Here is a 17,951-nt window from a genome sequence, read left to right on the forward strand (position 1 = left end):
GCTCCAACTACTGCAGCTATTGTAATGAATCCCTGGCATCTAGTTAGAACTTTAAACTGATTGACTTTCACTCACTGTTCAGTTTGTTTTACAATGAATAATGCTGATCCATTGCTAAGCTTTAGCTCTGATATGGACTGTGTTAGTTCCTCTGGTGTAAATGCTAGCAATTTCTGTTCCCCTGAAATTATACCGATTTCATCTTCATTATCTTATACATAATACCGATTTCACCTTCATTATCTTATACATTGGATGTTTTGTTACATTGATCAATCTGTAAATGCAGTACTGAGAACCAACTTTTATTCGCGGCTACTGTATATCACAATTCACGACAGAGCCTTTCTCGAGCCTATGACAGACATTCAAAGATTGGTTCTTCAGGGCGATCAGGTTCTCGTGAAATTTTCTCTCACGCGAATAAAAGCTGGTTTACAGTATTTGCACTAAACTTCGAATACTGTCATAAATAAATCAATAAGGTAGTTCTTAACCTCATAGTATTCAATCCATTGGCTGGACAATGCTTTTCTAAATTCCTAACATGCATCAAGTGATAAAGTGTAACGGTTCTAAGTCCTAGGGTATCCAAGTTTATGTAAAGCCTGATAAAATTTCTTTTATGTGTATTTTATAGATTCTTGATTAAGGTCACTGTGACCTACTTTTATTTTGCCACACACCTTCTCCCACCACACAAACTGACAGGGCTTGATAATTCTAAACCTCATAGTATACAGTACATGTCATGAGATGATTAAACTGACGTCTAATGTCACAGTGTGTCGATACTAAAAAAAACCTGCGCTGCTGAAAATGAGGTCACAGTGAACATCCCTTAACTTGTGTGAAAGATTCTCAAAAGTACCAACAACACATAAAACAATGACTCAGGGGCTCACCTTTTCCCACCAGCCTCTGTATTGTAACAGAACTCTGGCTCAGACGAAATACTTCACACACCGTGTCCATAACATCTGTTAACAGCAAATTTTTGGAAAAACCCCTGATGAGGGAATCCCCCTCTGGTGGAGCTATATTTAGCAGTATTGGTTCCGTTTCCTCGCCCACAGACACAGTCACTCCATCGACCTGATTGGGAGAGTTCGATTCAGCATTAAATTCTAACATAATTACATGTATGTGTATTCTGCAACATACCTCATTTTAACAAAAGTACTGGAAGCAGTAATTTTAAATAATATGCCCATTACAAGCTTGAATAGGGGGTTTATAATAAGGATTTGTTTTCTACAACATTAATTAACAGGCAAACATCGGAAAACAAATTGTAGAGCATACGTTACGGTGGTATCAGCCACCATGAAGCCGTGACATACTTTTTTATTGCAACATATGGATAAAAAGTCCCAGCTTAATAATGTCATAGGAGGTAGAAAGAAAAGAGCATTGTATGTAAAATATTATTTATCCAAAATTGGTTAGCTTCAACCATCTGTAATTTACTTTTAAGGACATACTCGACATTTATAATATATCTAATTTTGTGACATTGCACTACAATTCAATAGCATTCTATCTTGTTTCTATCTCAAAATCTTGGGGGTATATAATCATGTCTGTTTTAGAGTTGGCAAATTTCGATAGTTCCTGCTTGTTGCAATAAATATGTTAAGTAAGCTCTTGTGTATTATAGTAAGTTGTATAAATGGACATCACTGTAGCAAAGAAGGGGGGGGGGGGAGGGAATCGGGTTTTAAACCTGGGACCCTCGCATTACTAGTTAGGTGATCTAACCACTGAGCTACCCAAGCCAATACACAAAGTATGGTAACATTAGTTTAATATAAAATTTAAATCTATTTCAGAAATCATACAAGAACTCCTCATATCGTAACTACTGTTTGATATCTGGGACCGTTAATGCTTGCTGTTTAATATTTGGGCCGTTAATGCTTGCTGTTTAATATCTGGGCCGTTAATGCTTGCTGTTTAATATCTGGGGCCGTTAATGCTTGCTGTTTAATATCTGGGGCTGTTAATGCTTGCTGTTTAATATCTGGGCCGTTAATGCTTGCTGTTTAATATCTGAGCCGTTGATGCTTGCTGTTTAATATCTGGGGTCGTTAATGCTTGCTGTTTAATATCTGGGCCGTTAATGCTTGCTGTTTTTAAAATATCTGGGGCCATTAATGCTTGGTGTTCAATATCTGTGGCCATTAATGCTTGGTGCAGCATAAATCAACACACTGCCAAAGAATTCAGTTCACGATCATTAAACAACATGCATGACCTCTTTCTACAGAGGTTCTTTATCCGCTATTAAATGTAAAAGGTTATTTTCATCATTTATTTGTTACCCGAGTTATGAATCTCTTTTTATTTTAAAATAATTTCGTTTGCTGGCTGATACTAAATTGGCATGTTTCCTACTGCCCCTTGTGGATCTGTATGCAATTTGTCTTACCATCTGTCCATTCCAAACAAACAGGGACATTTCATCTCCCACCCCCAGGCTCTGGAGAGACACGTCTTCTGATCCTGTGAATGGAAGTTTAAGAAATCTGACTAGAAAAAGATTGCAGACATTTCACAACTTACAGTGCATGAAACTTCATCAAATAAACAAAGCCAAGGTTCACAGTTTCTGAGAGAAATGCATCAGAAATTAGTAACAGATTCGGGAGGATGGCTACAGAATACAGAGGGCCTGTAAATCGTCACATTCAACAAAGAATCACACTTTATATACCTCCTGGACTGCCTGAGCACAACTACTGTGTACTCGGATATTTTCACCATTGATGAATCGACTGTGTGGCATTAGGACACTGTGAGGATTACCTGGTACTCTGTTTTATTATACAGTACACGACATGAGTTTTATGCGTGTTCCACGCAACGCGGTGGAACAAATTTGCCCCAAACACGGTGGACCTTTAAAATTGTCGGCACCTTTGAAGTCCTATTTTTCCGCGCGAGCTAGACATTGAAGTCCACGGAGGATCTCCGTGGATGCCACCGCGCATCTCCGTGGATGTCACCTGTACCTCCGTCGATGCCACCGTGTACCTCCGTGTGATAAAACAAAGAAATAATTTCCGAAATGATTCACCCAGAAAACCTTTTCGCTTGGCCAGCATGCATGCCCCCACCCCATTACTTATTTAAAAATTAGCTATAAATCATTCAATTCTTGTAATTGTTGTTTAATGATACGTTGGTGTTTTCGGTACATATCCGTATGTAGACTTCCCAGCAGACGTCCACACCTTTTTATGAAACGCCTAAATTCTCGACATCCTGTATATAAACACCTGTGTTATTCCTACCACTCGTCGGTACATTGTTTCACGGCACGTGCATGCAGCACAATTTCACCAAATAAAAGAAGGGTCATGAACAACGACAATCACATGCCAGTAATTTCAATTTGATAAACAGCAGTTCAAAGAAATGTGTACCATAAGCAATAGTTTATATTTACGTAAATTTTTCATTGTATTAGGAATATGTGATTAAGGTCAGCTATATACAAGTACATGTTTACATTGGATATGAATTTCATTATGTACTCAACTGTGAAGCAATGTGAGCAAAGAATCAAATTTTTATCACCTAAACAAATAAATATTAAAAATATCTTTACTTTTAAACAAACCTTTAGAAAACTCCGTACTTTCATTAAGAAAATAATAAAATAAAATGTGCTCCCCTACCTAGAATACCCATACTTCACATTAATAATAACAGTTTTTTTTTGTTGTTTTTTTTTCTAACTTGATAAATACTTTATTACACGCATGTATCATTTACTAAATGTATATATAACAGCTTTTTGTCTTATATTTTTGTATACCATTGCATAATGGTGATGAGATCCAATAAATTGAATTGAGTACATGTAGTCTTGAAATATCACAAAGTAAAGAGTTGACAACGATTGAAATAAAAATGCAGACGTTTTCTCGTTTATTCAGTAACTCAATAACTTGCACGTCTTCTGAATGACAGTTGTAAAACAAACGTACTAGGTTTTGGTCAGTTATAACATAATACGGGGGTAAAATTCATCTAATCTCCGCTAGCAATGGGTTTTGAGTCAACTGTGCCTTCGTGGACGAATAATCTCGGCTAGCGAAGATGGAAAAAAAAGCCTAGATAGTCCGCTTGCATTAACATGTACATAATATGTATTATGAAGGTCCAATCGAAGAATTATCCAGTAAATCCAATGATGTTACAGTATATATAGCATGTATTTATTTCATTTTTGACTGAGAGGGAGATAGACAGCTAGGAATGTAACATCGTTTTAGAAGGGGGGGGGGGGGGGGGGGGGGGACTCATTCATTAGTCCTAACCCGGACCAGCCAAACAATTTAGCATTGAAAGAAAACAAAATGGGAAATAAAAAAAAAATATCAGAATGAAAGGGGATGGATAATTAATCAGAAAGAAATTGTACTTTCAAGATTTATACTGAACGTATTAAACTTCCCGTATCTGCATACATTCATGAATATTATAATCAATGATTACCAATGCTCTCTCTCTCTCTCTCTCTCTCTCTCTCATTATCTAATGCATCTAAAGATTAAATTAAAGATTTTAATAATCGATAGCGTATATGAACAAAAGCAAATAATCGTTAAGTCATTTCTGTTTATATGTACATTAGGTTTTTTATTTCATGAACTAATTACATTTGACACCGAGGATTTACATCCTTAAATATTGATTACAAGCACATAGAATCGGAGAGGGTGTACTTTGAAAACTTGAAAGGTTTTTGTAATCGGACAATTTAAGAACCATTTTTGTTGTTATTTTATTGCTTATCAAGAAATTTACACAACTTAACCGGCAACGTACCCCTTCTGATACATTGAAAAATATAAGTAATGTTAGCACGGGGCTCTATAAAGTCCAATCTGCAGTTTGGTCATACTTTGTCATTCAATAACTTCTTCAAAATAAAAAAAAAATGTTTGTCGGGTTAGCGGTACTATGATGTATGACTATAACAATGACCTGTGTATAACTTGTACATTCCTTGCAAATTCGAAGGGGTTTTCGCCTCAGTAGAACAATGGGGGTCAGCTAATCCGTGTATTTGAAATCAACAGAAGTGCTTAGCTTCTTGTGGAAAGTGTGAAATATATTGGGTCGGCGCAAGATACCCGTGATCTTAGACTAGAACTGATATCGCGCCGACCCAATATATTTCACACTTTTCATGAGAAGTCAAAACCCAAACTAGTTAACCGTAATTTAGTTATACTGTGACAAGACCCTAGAAATTTGCATGGTATATACTTATTATACAAAAATCATTGCATTATCCAGACACTCGCGATGAACATTTTTTTTTATTGAAAGTACATCGAACATAAGTCTCGGTCAAATGTAATTAACTCGGGATTTTAAAAATAAATCATTCGATGGTTTGTATTTTTGCTTCTATTAATTACGTAATAAATTAATTCCAATTTGTTAATCATCGACAATGCTCTAATTTCTATATTGGATCAAGTTATATTTGTCAAGATGCATATCAACACAATATGATGGAGGTAATTATGTTAAACAGCGCATTTGTCAGAGAGAGAGAGAGAGAGAGAGAGAGAGAGAGAGAGAGAGAGCACATCTGTAATTATTAAATATCCCTATCACATGTTGTACGTGTATGTTTTTCATTTACTGAATATACTAATTCGCATTCAAAACAGGAATTGCCTGCAAGTACGCATGATTTAAACATAGAATTTAAGAATATTTTAATGAAGAAAGAAGATTAAAAGAAAAAAATTCAAAACAAGGTTTTCTTAAAAACATAATATGTAGTGTTTGGTATCGTTGAAATCGGTTCAATATGCTGAAAAACAATATAAGTATCAGGGGGGAAATTATTGACATTTTTTCTTTTTCTTAAAATTCCACCCTTATCTGGATTATTTGGCCTGCGGCACATTTTCACATCTCCCGCAAGGCGCCCGTGGCCAGAACAAAGCTCTTAGCAGCTGTGTGTATTCGCAAATAACACACACCGTGGAACACGGAGGACACGGTGTATCTCCGTGGATTTTCCACCGTGGTCTTTCCACGGTGGGGTGTATAAAACTCGTGTCGTGTACTGTATACCCAGCAATGTTTCGTTTTTTGATACTGTGGATTTCACAAGAGTGTGATCCGGTTTTCCACTATCTTCTCAGAATCAAACATGTCTTAGACTTTTCATCCTTTACAATGCCGTGGGGATCTGGGTTAGAATAGGTCTTCAGTACCCCTTGCTTGTCGTTGGAGACAACTAAATGGGACTGTCCTTCGGATGAGTCCACATAAACCGAGGTCCCTTGTCACAGCAAGTGTGGCATGTTAAAGATCCCTCCCTGCTCAAAGGCTGTAAGCGCTGAGCATATGCCTAAATTCTGGAGCCCTTCACCGGCAACGGCGACGTCTCCATATGAGTGAAAAATTCTCGAGAGGGAAGTTTAAAAATATAAAATCAATCAATCATCCTTCACAATTATTATGAATACTGTACATGTGTTACCCCTCCTTAAGATATTTCTCAGTCCATTAAGAGCATCATACCAATGAGAGCAGTGTACAGGTGGTATCCGGATGGAAGTTCCTTCATGGTATGGATCACAAAGTCTTCCGGCACTAGTTCTCCTCCAAGCTGAGAAAAAAATGGAGTATGAACATTCAGACATTAACACTTCTACAGTACATGTAGCTGCAGAACTGTAGCTCTCCGAAAAAAATTATGTTGACAGACCGGAGAGCTACAGTGCCACTCATAGTAAAAACTGTATATTTATTGCGCACAAAAAGCTGCGCTCGGTTCTAGGTTTATTTCTCCAACTTCTTGCACAATCTACCCAAAAGCACGAAATGAAAAATTCCTCAGACATTTATCAACTACTCTCGTCCCTTTACTAACCTTACAAATGTTTACGAGATCTCGCTTACAAGTAAACATGACTGTCGATAGGCGAAAAGTTCGAACGTATGACTTTCCGAAACTGATCAGAGCCATTTAAAACATTTGTAAGGTTAGTAAAGGGACGAGAGTAGTTGATAAATGTCTGAGGAATTTTTTTCATTTCGTGCTTTTGGGTAGATTGTGTAAGAAGTTGGAGAAATAAACCTAGAACCGAGCGCAGCTTTTCGTGCGCAATAAATATACAGTTTTTACTATGAGTAGCACTGTAGCTCTCCAGTCTGTCAACATAATTTTTTTTCGGAGAGCTACAGTTCTGCAGCTACAGTACACGTACAAACTGCACAGAATTTCATCATGTAGTTCAGTCATTAATGATGCTACTGTTTTCAAACTAGATTTCAGGAAGATCCCAAAAGAATATGACTTGGAGAATACTTTTTACTTGTCTTCTAATGAATGTGTCTAGCCGGCATCTTCATTATTACACATAGGATAATACACCAATTGACCTCACAAAAAATTCACCAGCTACATATCAGAGTCCTATGTCTTAAAACAATTTCTAGACAGTGACAGACAGATGGACCAGACAGTGACAGACAGACAGACAGTGACAGACAGATGAACCAGACAGTGACAGACAGACAGACAGTGAAAGACAGATGAGTCAGACAGTAACAGACAGATGAACCAGACAGTGACAGACAGATGAACCAGACAGTGACAGACAGATGAACCAGACAGTGACAGACAGATGGGTCAGACAGTGACAGACAGACAGACCAGACAGTGACAGACAGACAGACAGTGACAGACAGATGAGTCAGACAGTGACAGACAGATGAACCAGACAGTGACAAACAGATGAACCAGACAGATGAACCAGACAGTGACAGACAGACAGACCAGACAGTGACAGACAGATGCGTCAGACAGTGACAGACAGATGAACCAGACAGTGACAGACAGACAGACCAGACAGTGACAGACAGATGAACCAGACAGTGACAGACAGATGGACCAGACAGTGACAGACAGATGAACCAGACAGTGACAGACAGACAGATGGACCAGACAATGACAGACAGATGGACCAGACAGTGACAGACAGATGGGTCAGACAGTGACAGACAGATGGACTGGCAACAAAGTGTCACATTGCCTATGTCCCACAGAAGACACAATCAATTTTCTTTTGCCTGAGAGAGAAGGAGAGAAAAGAGAGGGGAGAGAGAAAGGAGAGAGGGGGAGAGAGAGACAAGAGAGAGAAGGAGGAAGAGGGAGGGCGGGGGAGAGAAAGAAAGGAGGACATGAGGGAGAGAAAAGAGAAAGGAGAGAGAGAGAGATATATACTATGATAAAATTCTATAAAAATATGCGTTATTGACCTAACTTTCCAAAGAGAAACTGAATCGGAGAAAAGGAGAGATGATAATGGCCACCACCCTGACACTTAGAGAATACTGTATACAGGGAAAATATCTCCCCCCGCCCCCCTAACCCTTTCATTTTTGTCCCTATTGCCCTTGTTGTCAGCGGGAGACTTAAAGACTGCACAAAACTATATATAACAGCATTTCCTTCTCTCCCTCTCTTTTAAAACAACAGCGTCAGACACACTTAAAATGGGACGAAATCGTCAGCAAGTGTAGAAAGGCGAAAATAAAATAACCCCGTTTACGGTACTCCTATTTACCTCCATTACAGCAATCCGGAGATCTACCAGGCTCTGTCGACGGTCCAGTATCAGGGGGAGATAACTACTCTCAAAGTCCTGTGGTTGTAGTACACCATCACTGACCATGAACCAAGCAGCAAAGTGGATACGGAGGTTTAACTTGTTTAGTTCTACCTCATAAGCCTCTCTATGGAGAAAAACATAAAATATATAATCTGTTAAATAACTCCTCCATCTTCATTCAGTGCTTTTAACAATCTCCTCTTGTTTAATGATACACCATAACTAATTCAAACTCATATGTCAGAAAATCTGCGAGGTTTTGTTCTTAAACTTTATTCATTGTGATATAAAATTGCCTGCATGAATATTTCTAAATTTTGTAGATGAATCTCTGTAGTTAAGTCTCTGTATACATAACATCTGAGCAGCTAATCGAGATGTATAAATGAATCTCTGTAGTCAAGTCTCTGTATAAATAGCATCTGAGCAGCTTATCGAGATGAATAAATTAAATGAAGGTCTGCGATCTATACGTAAGATCTGAGCAGCTTATCGAGATAAACTAAATGAACTTGAAGCACCTTTGTTTCTGTAGATCCTCATTTTCAGCGGTGACATCCATCACTAAGGATGCTGGTATAGAACACACAGATGAAGCTGAAAGGATAGCTAAAGATGATCAATTAAACAGGCACAATAACTCAGGTAAATGCTGAATCCTAGAGGGAAGAATATGCACCCATCCCATCCATGCTCCCTACCACTCCCCCCCCCCCCCCCAACCAACTCAATTGATCAAAATCTTATACTTTTGACTCATAAGCAGTTTTAGTTATATAATAATAAATGTTTGACCCCTAGCATAGGTTGGACAAACACACCCTTCCCGCAACAAATAACAGATAAGAACCCTCAAAGTTTCTGGATCTATGCATGAAAATTCAGTAAAATGAAAAATTCCACCGTATAACTGTATAATTGCATATTTTTTTATGAAATGATACATAAAAATATTGCATAAAATGGGCAGCGTCTTTAAATACATGTATTTTCGCCCTTGATTAGTTCCCCAGAAGAAAATAATTTAGTGTATCTGGTCTGATCTTACCGTTATTTGACTCTTCAACAATACGTCTGTAGAACAACATGTAGGCACTGGACTTCCCGGAAAACGTGTTCTGAAGCTCCTGCTCTCGAACCGAATGCACATGGCTGTCGTTAAAATGAAACCAACAATAGCCTGAAGGTGGAGGAGGGGACTGAGGCCTAGACAAAAATAATGAGAGGTCAATTAATCCTCCATTGTAAAAAGACAATTTCTTTTGTCTTCTGTCACCTGCCCTGATAATATATTTACCTGATGTTAATAATTCTCATTGTCATACATGTACCAAAACAAGCACACTTCACAGTGATTAGTGATATGTAATTTTCACCATAGTAAGAAATCAATAAAAGAAATGCATGTATGGGTGGCTTCTTGTAATTTGATCAAAACAACGATTCTGAGAGTATTGCATAGCAATACATAGTCCCCTACCAGATGCAAAAATTATTGGACCGCAACAATATTCAAAGTTCATTGTGTAGGTTTATTGGTTATGATAGACGGGGAAATTGGGGAACCAGGATAAGAATGGTTGGAAATCAACTACTGTTCAGGTAAAACTAGATCAGGAAAAATTAAAAAATGATCAATAACTTGTTATGGCAAAGCAATGTACAAAATATTAAATGACTGAATATCTGTAAGCACAATAAAAAAGTTCAGAAACTGATAATTCATGCAATTTCTCCAAGTCCAAGTGCAATAACTTTGTGAAACATCAATGGAACAAGAAGAAATTTAAACTTGATATTTTCTTGTATGCACAATAATAAAAGGTCAAGAAAACTGATAATTCATCCTAATTTTCTAAATCCAAGGGCAATAACTTGGAGAAGGCTTATATAGGCTGCAAGCCTGCTGCCTAATCCATTTATGTTTAATCCATAATAAAATATTGTTTAAATTAAATTAATAACTTAGTAAAAAAAATTAACGGACCGAGATGAAATTCAAACTTGATCTGTAACTTGTTATGGCAATGCAATGTACCAAATATCAAATGAATATCTGTAAGCACAATAAAAAAAAAAGTCTGGAAAACTGATAATTCATACTATTTTTCCAAGTCCAAGGCCATAACTTGGTAAAAAAAATCAACGGATCGAGATGGAATTCAAACTTGATCTGTAACTTGTTATGGCAAAGTAAAGTACCAAATATGAAATAAATATCTGCAAGAACAGAGAAAAAAGTGTGGAAAACTGATTTACCAGACTGACAGACAGACGGTTGGACGGAATGCAAACCTAATAATTTTCTTGAGCCTTTGGCTCAGTTAAGCTAAAAGGAGCTGCATAAAAAATTCATAAATCTTTCTTAAATTATTTTTCAGAATATACACACAGTCCTCAAGGTGCAGTGTGCACCACAGGACAACCTAATAAAGAGATCTCTGGATACCTATGCAGATGCGAGGCACAAATGTTAGGCAGAAATCTGCGTACCTGGATCTTTTAGAGTTATCTCCCTCTGTGTTGGTTGACGAGGACACCTGGGCCTCCTTAGTCTGTGACGACACCTCACTAGAGTACTGCTTTAAACTGACCGAGTTTGAGGACGGATCAAAAAAGAATTTGTCATCATACTTCACAATGAACTACAAAATTGATTAATACATTGTCAAGATGTAATGAATGTCAATTAAGAATATCACAACATCAGGGCTATAAAATTAATTAATATAAGATGTAACGAATGTCAATTAAGAATATGACAACATGAGAGCTACAAAATATTCACTCGAGTCAAACCTTACAGCATTAAATTTTATAAATTTTCCTAATCTCGTTTAAATTGACATAATTTTCATAAATACTTAAAATTCATGCAGAGTAACTGCAGAGCAACATCAAACTAGAACTGTCCTAATAGGACCAATACCCCCGCAGGGCTTATTGGATGTTAGTAAATAGTGATCACTGAAGAATAAAAAATGTTTTTTAATATATACTGGACAATGATAACATATCCCCCCTCCCTCAAAATGGAAAAAAAAATATCCCTAACTTCCTTAAATGAGAAAAATCTCAAACAAAATAGCAGGTGCACAACTTCATTATTCATCTAAGATATACACATCATCATACATTTCATCAAATCTGTTTATTGGTGTTAAAGATATACTCTGGACAACTTATATCTGAGGACAGACAGACAGACAAGGTGATTCCAGTATACACCCCCCCCCCCCATTTTTATTTGCAGATTTTATTATTATTAACAAGAATCATGTCTATTAAATATCAATTAATGATTACACCCACTTACCTTTGTAATAGGACCATACTGCTTTTTAAATCTTTTATTCCAAGACACCCCTGTCTTCTTTGTGATTTCCTACAAACAAGTAAATTCAAAGATTCATCTTATGTTGAAAACACATTCTTACTATTCATTTAAACACAATGAATTCTTGCACATTAAAATTCTTACCCCTCCAAGCTTGTCAATAGTCAGGCATTTCTCAGGAGCATGGTGAAGTATGGTCTGTACAAGTTCAATTGGTGAGTCACACTCAATCACATCGAGTTCTCCAGACTCGAGACTACCGAGCATCGAGATTCCACCTTCTTCTGGAGACAACCACGTTCCTAGATTGTCTGTGTCCCTTATGTAGGCCGTATAATGCCCCCCGTGAGCCCCGCCTTTATGAACCACCACAGAGAACAATTCGTACACAGACGAGCCTTCAACCTGTAAACAATGCTTAAATACAGCCACCGTTTTTCACAGCCAGACACTATGAATGATGTTAAGGTATCTTAGCACCATTGACAATCAATCAAGAGCACTAATTTATGGTTTTGCTCAAATATGAAAATCTGCATTTATCCATTATCACACATACATGTACATTGTAAGAGAAACCTCAATTCATGATCATGTAACATAGTGAATCACCTCTGATTGCTGAATTCTAAATATCCTACAATAAGTACACAACAAAATTTAGAAGAATATGACTTATTGGTCAAGCCTTGTAACACAGTTATGTACACATACACACAGTAATTAAGGTTCTTATATACTGAACTGTGTACAAAAACCATCACAATAATATACCACAGGGTTCGAAATTAACTCATGTCCGTAAGTCCGAGACTAGTAAAAAACGTGTCAGACTAGTGAACTCTTTATAGTACTAGTCCGTACGGACTAGTGAAAATCCAGAAATCAATCTTGAATTGGTAAAGATTTTTAGCAAGATTTGTCTGAGTCGCTTAGATGTTTGAACTTATGGTTGATTACCTGCATGGTCAAGTGTTTGCATGACTATGACAGCCTGATCTTCCTAACATATGGAGTGTTTTCGAGACCGCCGTTCTTCGAACGGGCACAAAGTGTCAAATTCCTGCCGATTCTGAACGCCGAGTACACATCACGAGAACGTGTTCTAGGTGCAAGAATTGCATGTAGTGTGGTCTGAGAACATGCACGTTTGTGCGCACATTTTCTCGACATTCGTGACTCTAACACAGTAGTTCATAACACTATAGCTCATGACTTGGTCAATCGAGTGAATTTTTTTTACTTTATTGATAAAATTTCAAACTCTTGTGACTTTAAGATCTGAGCACCAAAACAACAGGGACGTCGATCTCGAACGCACTTATGGACATTTATAAAAGTATTAACTCGGAGGTTAATATTGTATGCTTCTGAAGATCTTGAATGCGAAATAAAATATGGTGGTCTCTTTTTCTTCTATAGGTGTCAGAAATTGAATTGTTCGCAACTGTGATGTGTTTGATTTGATTAAATACTATTGAATAAAATGAAGATCATTTTATTATATACTGGATGGACTAGTGAAATGCTTTGCTGACTAGTGAACATCAACAGTTACTAGTCCATACGGACTAGTGCTTGAAAAAGTTAATTTCGAACCCTGTACCAATTAAGGGCCCCCAGGGGAGCATGTACAGTTTCACTAGTAACTAATTACAACAATATGAATACATAACAATCATTCAGGTGCACTACTACTGTCAGAGTTCACATTTCTGAACTGCACACATCTATCATTACAGATGTAATACTGATTTCAGACAAAATTGAAATTAACATAATGAAATATACAATTATAATAAATAACCTGCTTCACATGTCAAAAGACAGTGCCAGTTTCATAGACAGTGAATAGTGATAAGGTTATGTGAATACATATACAATTATATATTGATTGATTTTATTTTGCTTAATGTCTCTCGAGAATTTTTCACTCATATGATGTCACCAAGACCGGTGAAGGGCTTCAAATTTAGGCCTTTGCTCAGCGCTTACGGCCTTTGAGCAGTGAAGGTTCTTTAGCGTGCCACACCTATTGCGACATCTGTTTTTAAGGTCATCTCCGATGACCCGTGACATTCACACCTGATGCCAAGAATTTGGCGATGGAACTGTCACTACCTGTTTTAACGACTTAGGTGAGTCACAGCTAGGATTTAAACCCTGGCCTTCCGCTTGCGGGGCGAACGCTCTAACCTCTAGGCCACCGCGGCAGTGTACAATTATATAATATACCATCTTAACTAGGCATGACTGTTAATTAGTAATGATCAGGACTCGACATCACGGAAGTTTGTACTAAGCAACATCATTATACATGTATGTGAATAATAATTCTGCAGCAATCTGGTCTATTCATAATACAGTCCAATCAGATTTACCTTCTCTTCATAAGGCGACATATCCAGACAAGTCGGAAAAACAAATTTTCCTGCTTCCTGCAATATAATTAACATGCTTTGTTTATGCACATTGTAGAAAATTTCCTTAATTAATGCTTAATCAATATTAATTCTTTACTAGTTCTAAGTCTAAGGTCTGAGGCTTTCATTTCTTCTTTCATATTAATAAGATCTTTCTGAGTGATTTCAACATTTTTCTTTACAAAACTAAAAGTTTCGATATTTCAATCTGTCAAGTTTCAAATGAATGATTTTTTTAAACCTTAACACACATCGACATTTTCACACTGTGTCAGTCTGTACCTTATATCTTTCCATTTTGATGAGATCAAAACTGAATCTCAGCAGCGAGATTGTGAGGATGTTCGGCAGTGAGCGGAGCTTAGCACCCTGAAAATAAAAATTGGTTTAGCAGCTACAGTATTACATAAACTTCATTCTTCATCTATTCCTTTAACACAGCTTCCTGCAGCTTAGTTTCATTACCAATGAACATCTTAAACAAGTGGACTTCATGAACTTTCACAATATCATCCAAAAATCTACCTGTAAAGGGGGGTGGGGTGGGAGATGAGAGGGGGTTCGGCATAAGCATAGGCCGACCAAGATCTCCTATGGAAATTTCACGATAAAAGTAATTTAGGACATCAACCTACAATTTAATTCTTATAGTATTCTAGTTTCTGAATGGCCCAATACAAACTAGGATATGCAACAAACCCCCTGACAACCAGAAGCTGAAACTATTTTTTCAAAAAAAAGTTCACATCATGGCACAGTTAAGTTGTAGACCTTTAATGAAATGGAAAATCAATGTGTACAATAAGATACAGATTGTTTTATTCAATGTCAAACAAGACATAGCATCTACTTGTACACAAATCACTGTGGTAAAAATTCAATGCCCTCTGTATGATATTTGAATAGCTTAAAACAAAGATAATATATTCAAATTAATGGCATACATGTATCAAATATTTGTAAATTTTCCCATTTCATTTTTAATACACGTACATATCTCACTGGAGGGATGGCTTGATCTGCCTCTCACATTTTATCAGGTGATATTAGGTCACATTAACTTGTACATTGTGATTAGTTTTTATTTTTTACTGTGTCAAGTTTACATGTAATTCATGACAATGCTGCATGCAATGGTAAGCTTTGATGTACAGTGTAGTTTAAAACTTACATCAAATCCCAAAACCACAAATGATTGCATTTTCTGAAATCTGATGACTTGTTTTGTTTGATGTCAAAGACTTCATGAATACAATTTCCCATATTTTCTGTTGGAGCAACTTCAAAATTGATCTAGTAAACTTTACCCTCAATGCTCACGTTTTCAAATTTTATCAATAAATTACATAGGCTGTAGAACTAAGATGGCTGCCTTCACAACTTGACACTTCATTGGTAGTTGTTAAGTGAATCCTTGTGCAGCTAAAGTGATTTGTATTGTATTTTATCAGTGTTTATGTAAATTTTGATAAAGTTTAACTACACTTTTTTTATAATCCACTTTGCTTATCATAAGGTGTAAACTAATCCAAGACCAGGTTATACTGTATAATATGCCCCAAAATTAAATTCATGCTTCTACCTGTACTTCGTAGATCTACCCCCCCCCCCCCCCCCCCCCCCCCCCCCCCCCCCCCCCCCCGTACTCTACTCATTTATTTTCAAACAGCTGCAACATTAATACTTGTACCTTTTTGGCATCCACCAGTTTATTACAGTTTTCACATCGATACTGGTTCTTGCCCTCCATGGTTTCCGTTTCACAATAATAACTTCGTAGCCCCGCCTCCAGCGAATTAGCCCCACTCACTGCAACACTCAGGTCCAGAAAATCCTCCTATTTCACAACAATTCACACAATGTATTCTCAACCAACCAATGCAATACTAATCTTAATGATTGACTAATTGAATGTATAAATGTATATATTGTTTAATGTTCCTCTCGAGATTTTTCCCCTCATATGGAGACATCACCAGTGCCGGTTAAGGACTGCAAAATTTAGGCCTATGCTTGGCGCTTACGGCCTTTAAGCAGGGAGGTATCTTTATCGTACTACACCTGCTGTGACAAGGGGCCTCAGTTTTTGTGGTCTCATCTGAAGGATCACCCCATTTAGTCGCCTCTTACGACAAGCAAGGGGTACTGAGGACCTATTCTAACCCTGATCCCCACGGACCTAATTAAAATGACTTCTGATTTAAATGTGTGCTGACAAAACTTAAAGCATTCAATTATGTCATATTACACTGGTGCAAAAACAAAATGTTCAAATTCAAATCTTTGTGATGTATTGTTTCAAAAACCCAACGAAAGAAGAAATTCATGTCCAATAAGATATGGAGAGTTGTATCAGAATGAAAGCAATTAACCTCAAACTTTAAATTTAACATCGATACTGGTTTAAGGCTCCCAAACACAAGTTTTACCAGCACCAATAATGCATCTCTGGTAAACTTAAACCAGCATCAACATCTTCTATCCTGATGACAGTAGGTACATCAATATATCATTCCCTAATTCCTTGCATAAAGGACTATAAAATCTTTCATGTTTTACATGTAATAATCATCTTTAATGTAATAATCTATTTTTAATCTTTTAACGTAATATTCTGTCTGTATGTAAATACACATGAATGGGCTGCTAAGTTCACATGGCCTATTGAACGTCGGACTCTCTTTCTCTAGTAATCAATGTTACACACATTTTGAGCAATTAATAGCTTGTAAAATATCCTCCTTGTAGTTTCTACTAGATTTATTAGTATTTTTTAATACTAAGTTTATTAGTATTCTAAATCTATTATAAAGATGATAAAAACAAAACTCCTTCTACCTCTCTTTCACTGACTTTCCCACAAACTGAACACACAATCTGAAAAAGAAAAAAACTTTCATTAAATTCTTTTTTTTGGAAAATTAAATTGTAATTTAATGATAATCAATTGCTTACTCTGAATCCTAGGTTTTCTCTACATGTACAAACAATTGTTGTCATTTAAATTACTATAGCCAAATGTTTGCTCTGGTTAATTAACTCGGCTTTTTCATTTTTCTTGTTGACCATTTTGTGATAAAACTGACTTCTGCTGGTTTGTGTACCTTGTTATCTGGTCCCTTATAAACCTGGTTTACATATCATATCAATATGGTTTAATGATAAAGCAAGGCTCAAAATAATTGATGGCCCGATGATCTGGGGCCAAGTAATTGCGGATGAGGGCTAATGCTTTCTTAAGAACACGAGCCACTGGGGCTAGTTATAGGTAATTTAAATACTAACTTGTCAAAAATTAGAGTCTGTGTGCAAATTAGATGTGTGTGAATCCAAGTCTTTAATTTCTTGATTTCACTTTTGTTAAGTTGTACTATGAAATAATGTAATTGTAAATTCATAACTGTTGTTAAGAACAAGTTGTCTAAAGTGGTGTATTCCTTGGAACAAATTGTCTTCACTAGCATGTTTCTTAGAATGAGCTATCAAATTGTGATGCTTTCATACCAAGTATCCCCACGACACTACGTTTCCACA

At 36.8% G+C, this 17,951-nt stretch overlaps 1 protein-coding gene across 1 annotated transcript in view; it reads right to left on the bottom strand.

Annotated features, from left to right (window-relative positions):
• LOC125666395 (ubiquitin carboxyl-terminal hydrolase 40-like) overlaps positions 1-17,951 on the bottom strand; it is a 48,053-nt gene that overhangs the window by 26,491 nt on the left and 3,611 nt on the right. The window contains exons 5-18 of the mRNA XM_056152062.1: positions 17,256-17,294; positions 16,108-16,254; positions 14,700-14,786; positions 14,376-14,432; positions 12,139-12,399; positions 11,974-12,042; positions 11,151-11,302; positions 9,706-9,863; positions 9,179-9,254; positions 8,613-8,781; positions 6,562-6,649; positions 2,432-2,505; positions 906-1,095; positions 76-181 (exon numbers count right to left, since the gene is read on the bottom strand). Of these exons, the coding sequence (XP_056008037.1) occupies positions 76-181; positions 906-1,095; positions 2,432-2,505; positions 6,562-6,649; positions 8,613-8,781; positions 9,179-9,254; positions 9,706-9,863; positions 11,151-11,302; positions 11,974-12,042; positions 12,139-12,399; positions 14,376-14,432; positions 14,700-14,786; positions 16,108-16,254; positions 17,256-17,294 (1,673 nt within the window). The remainder of the gene's footprint in view (positions 1-75; positions 182-905; positions 1,096-2,431; positions 2,506-6,561; positions 6,650-8,612; positions 8,782-9,178; positions 9,255-9,705; positions 9,864-11,150; positions 11,303-11,973; positions 12,043-12,138; positions 12,400-14,375; positions 14,433-14,699; positions 14,787-16,107; positions 16,255-17,255; positions 17,295-17,951) is intronic.

Source organism: Ostrea edulis, chromosome 10 (genome assembly GCF_947568905.1).
Source record: "Ostrea edulis chromosome 10, xbOstEdul1.1, whole genome shotgun sequence".
In the NCBI taxonomy this organism is placed as follows: Eukaryota; Metazoa; Mollusca; class Bivalvia; order Ostreida; family Ostreidae; genus Ostrea; species Ostrea edulis.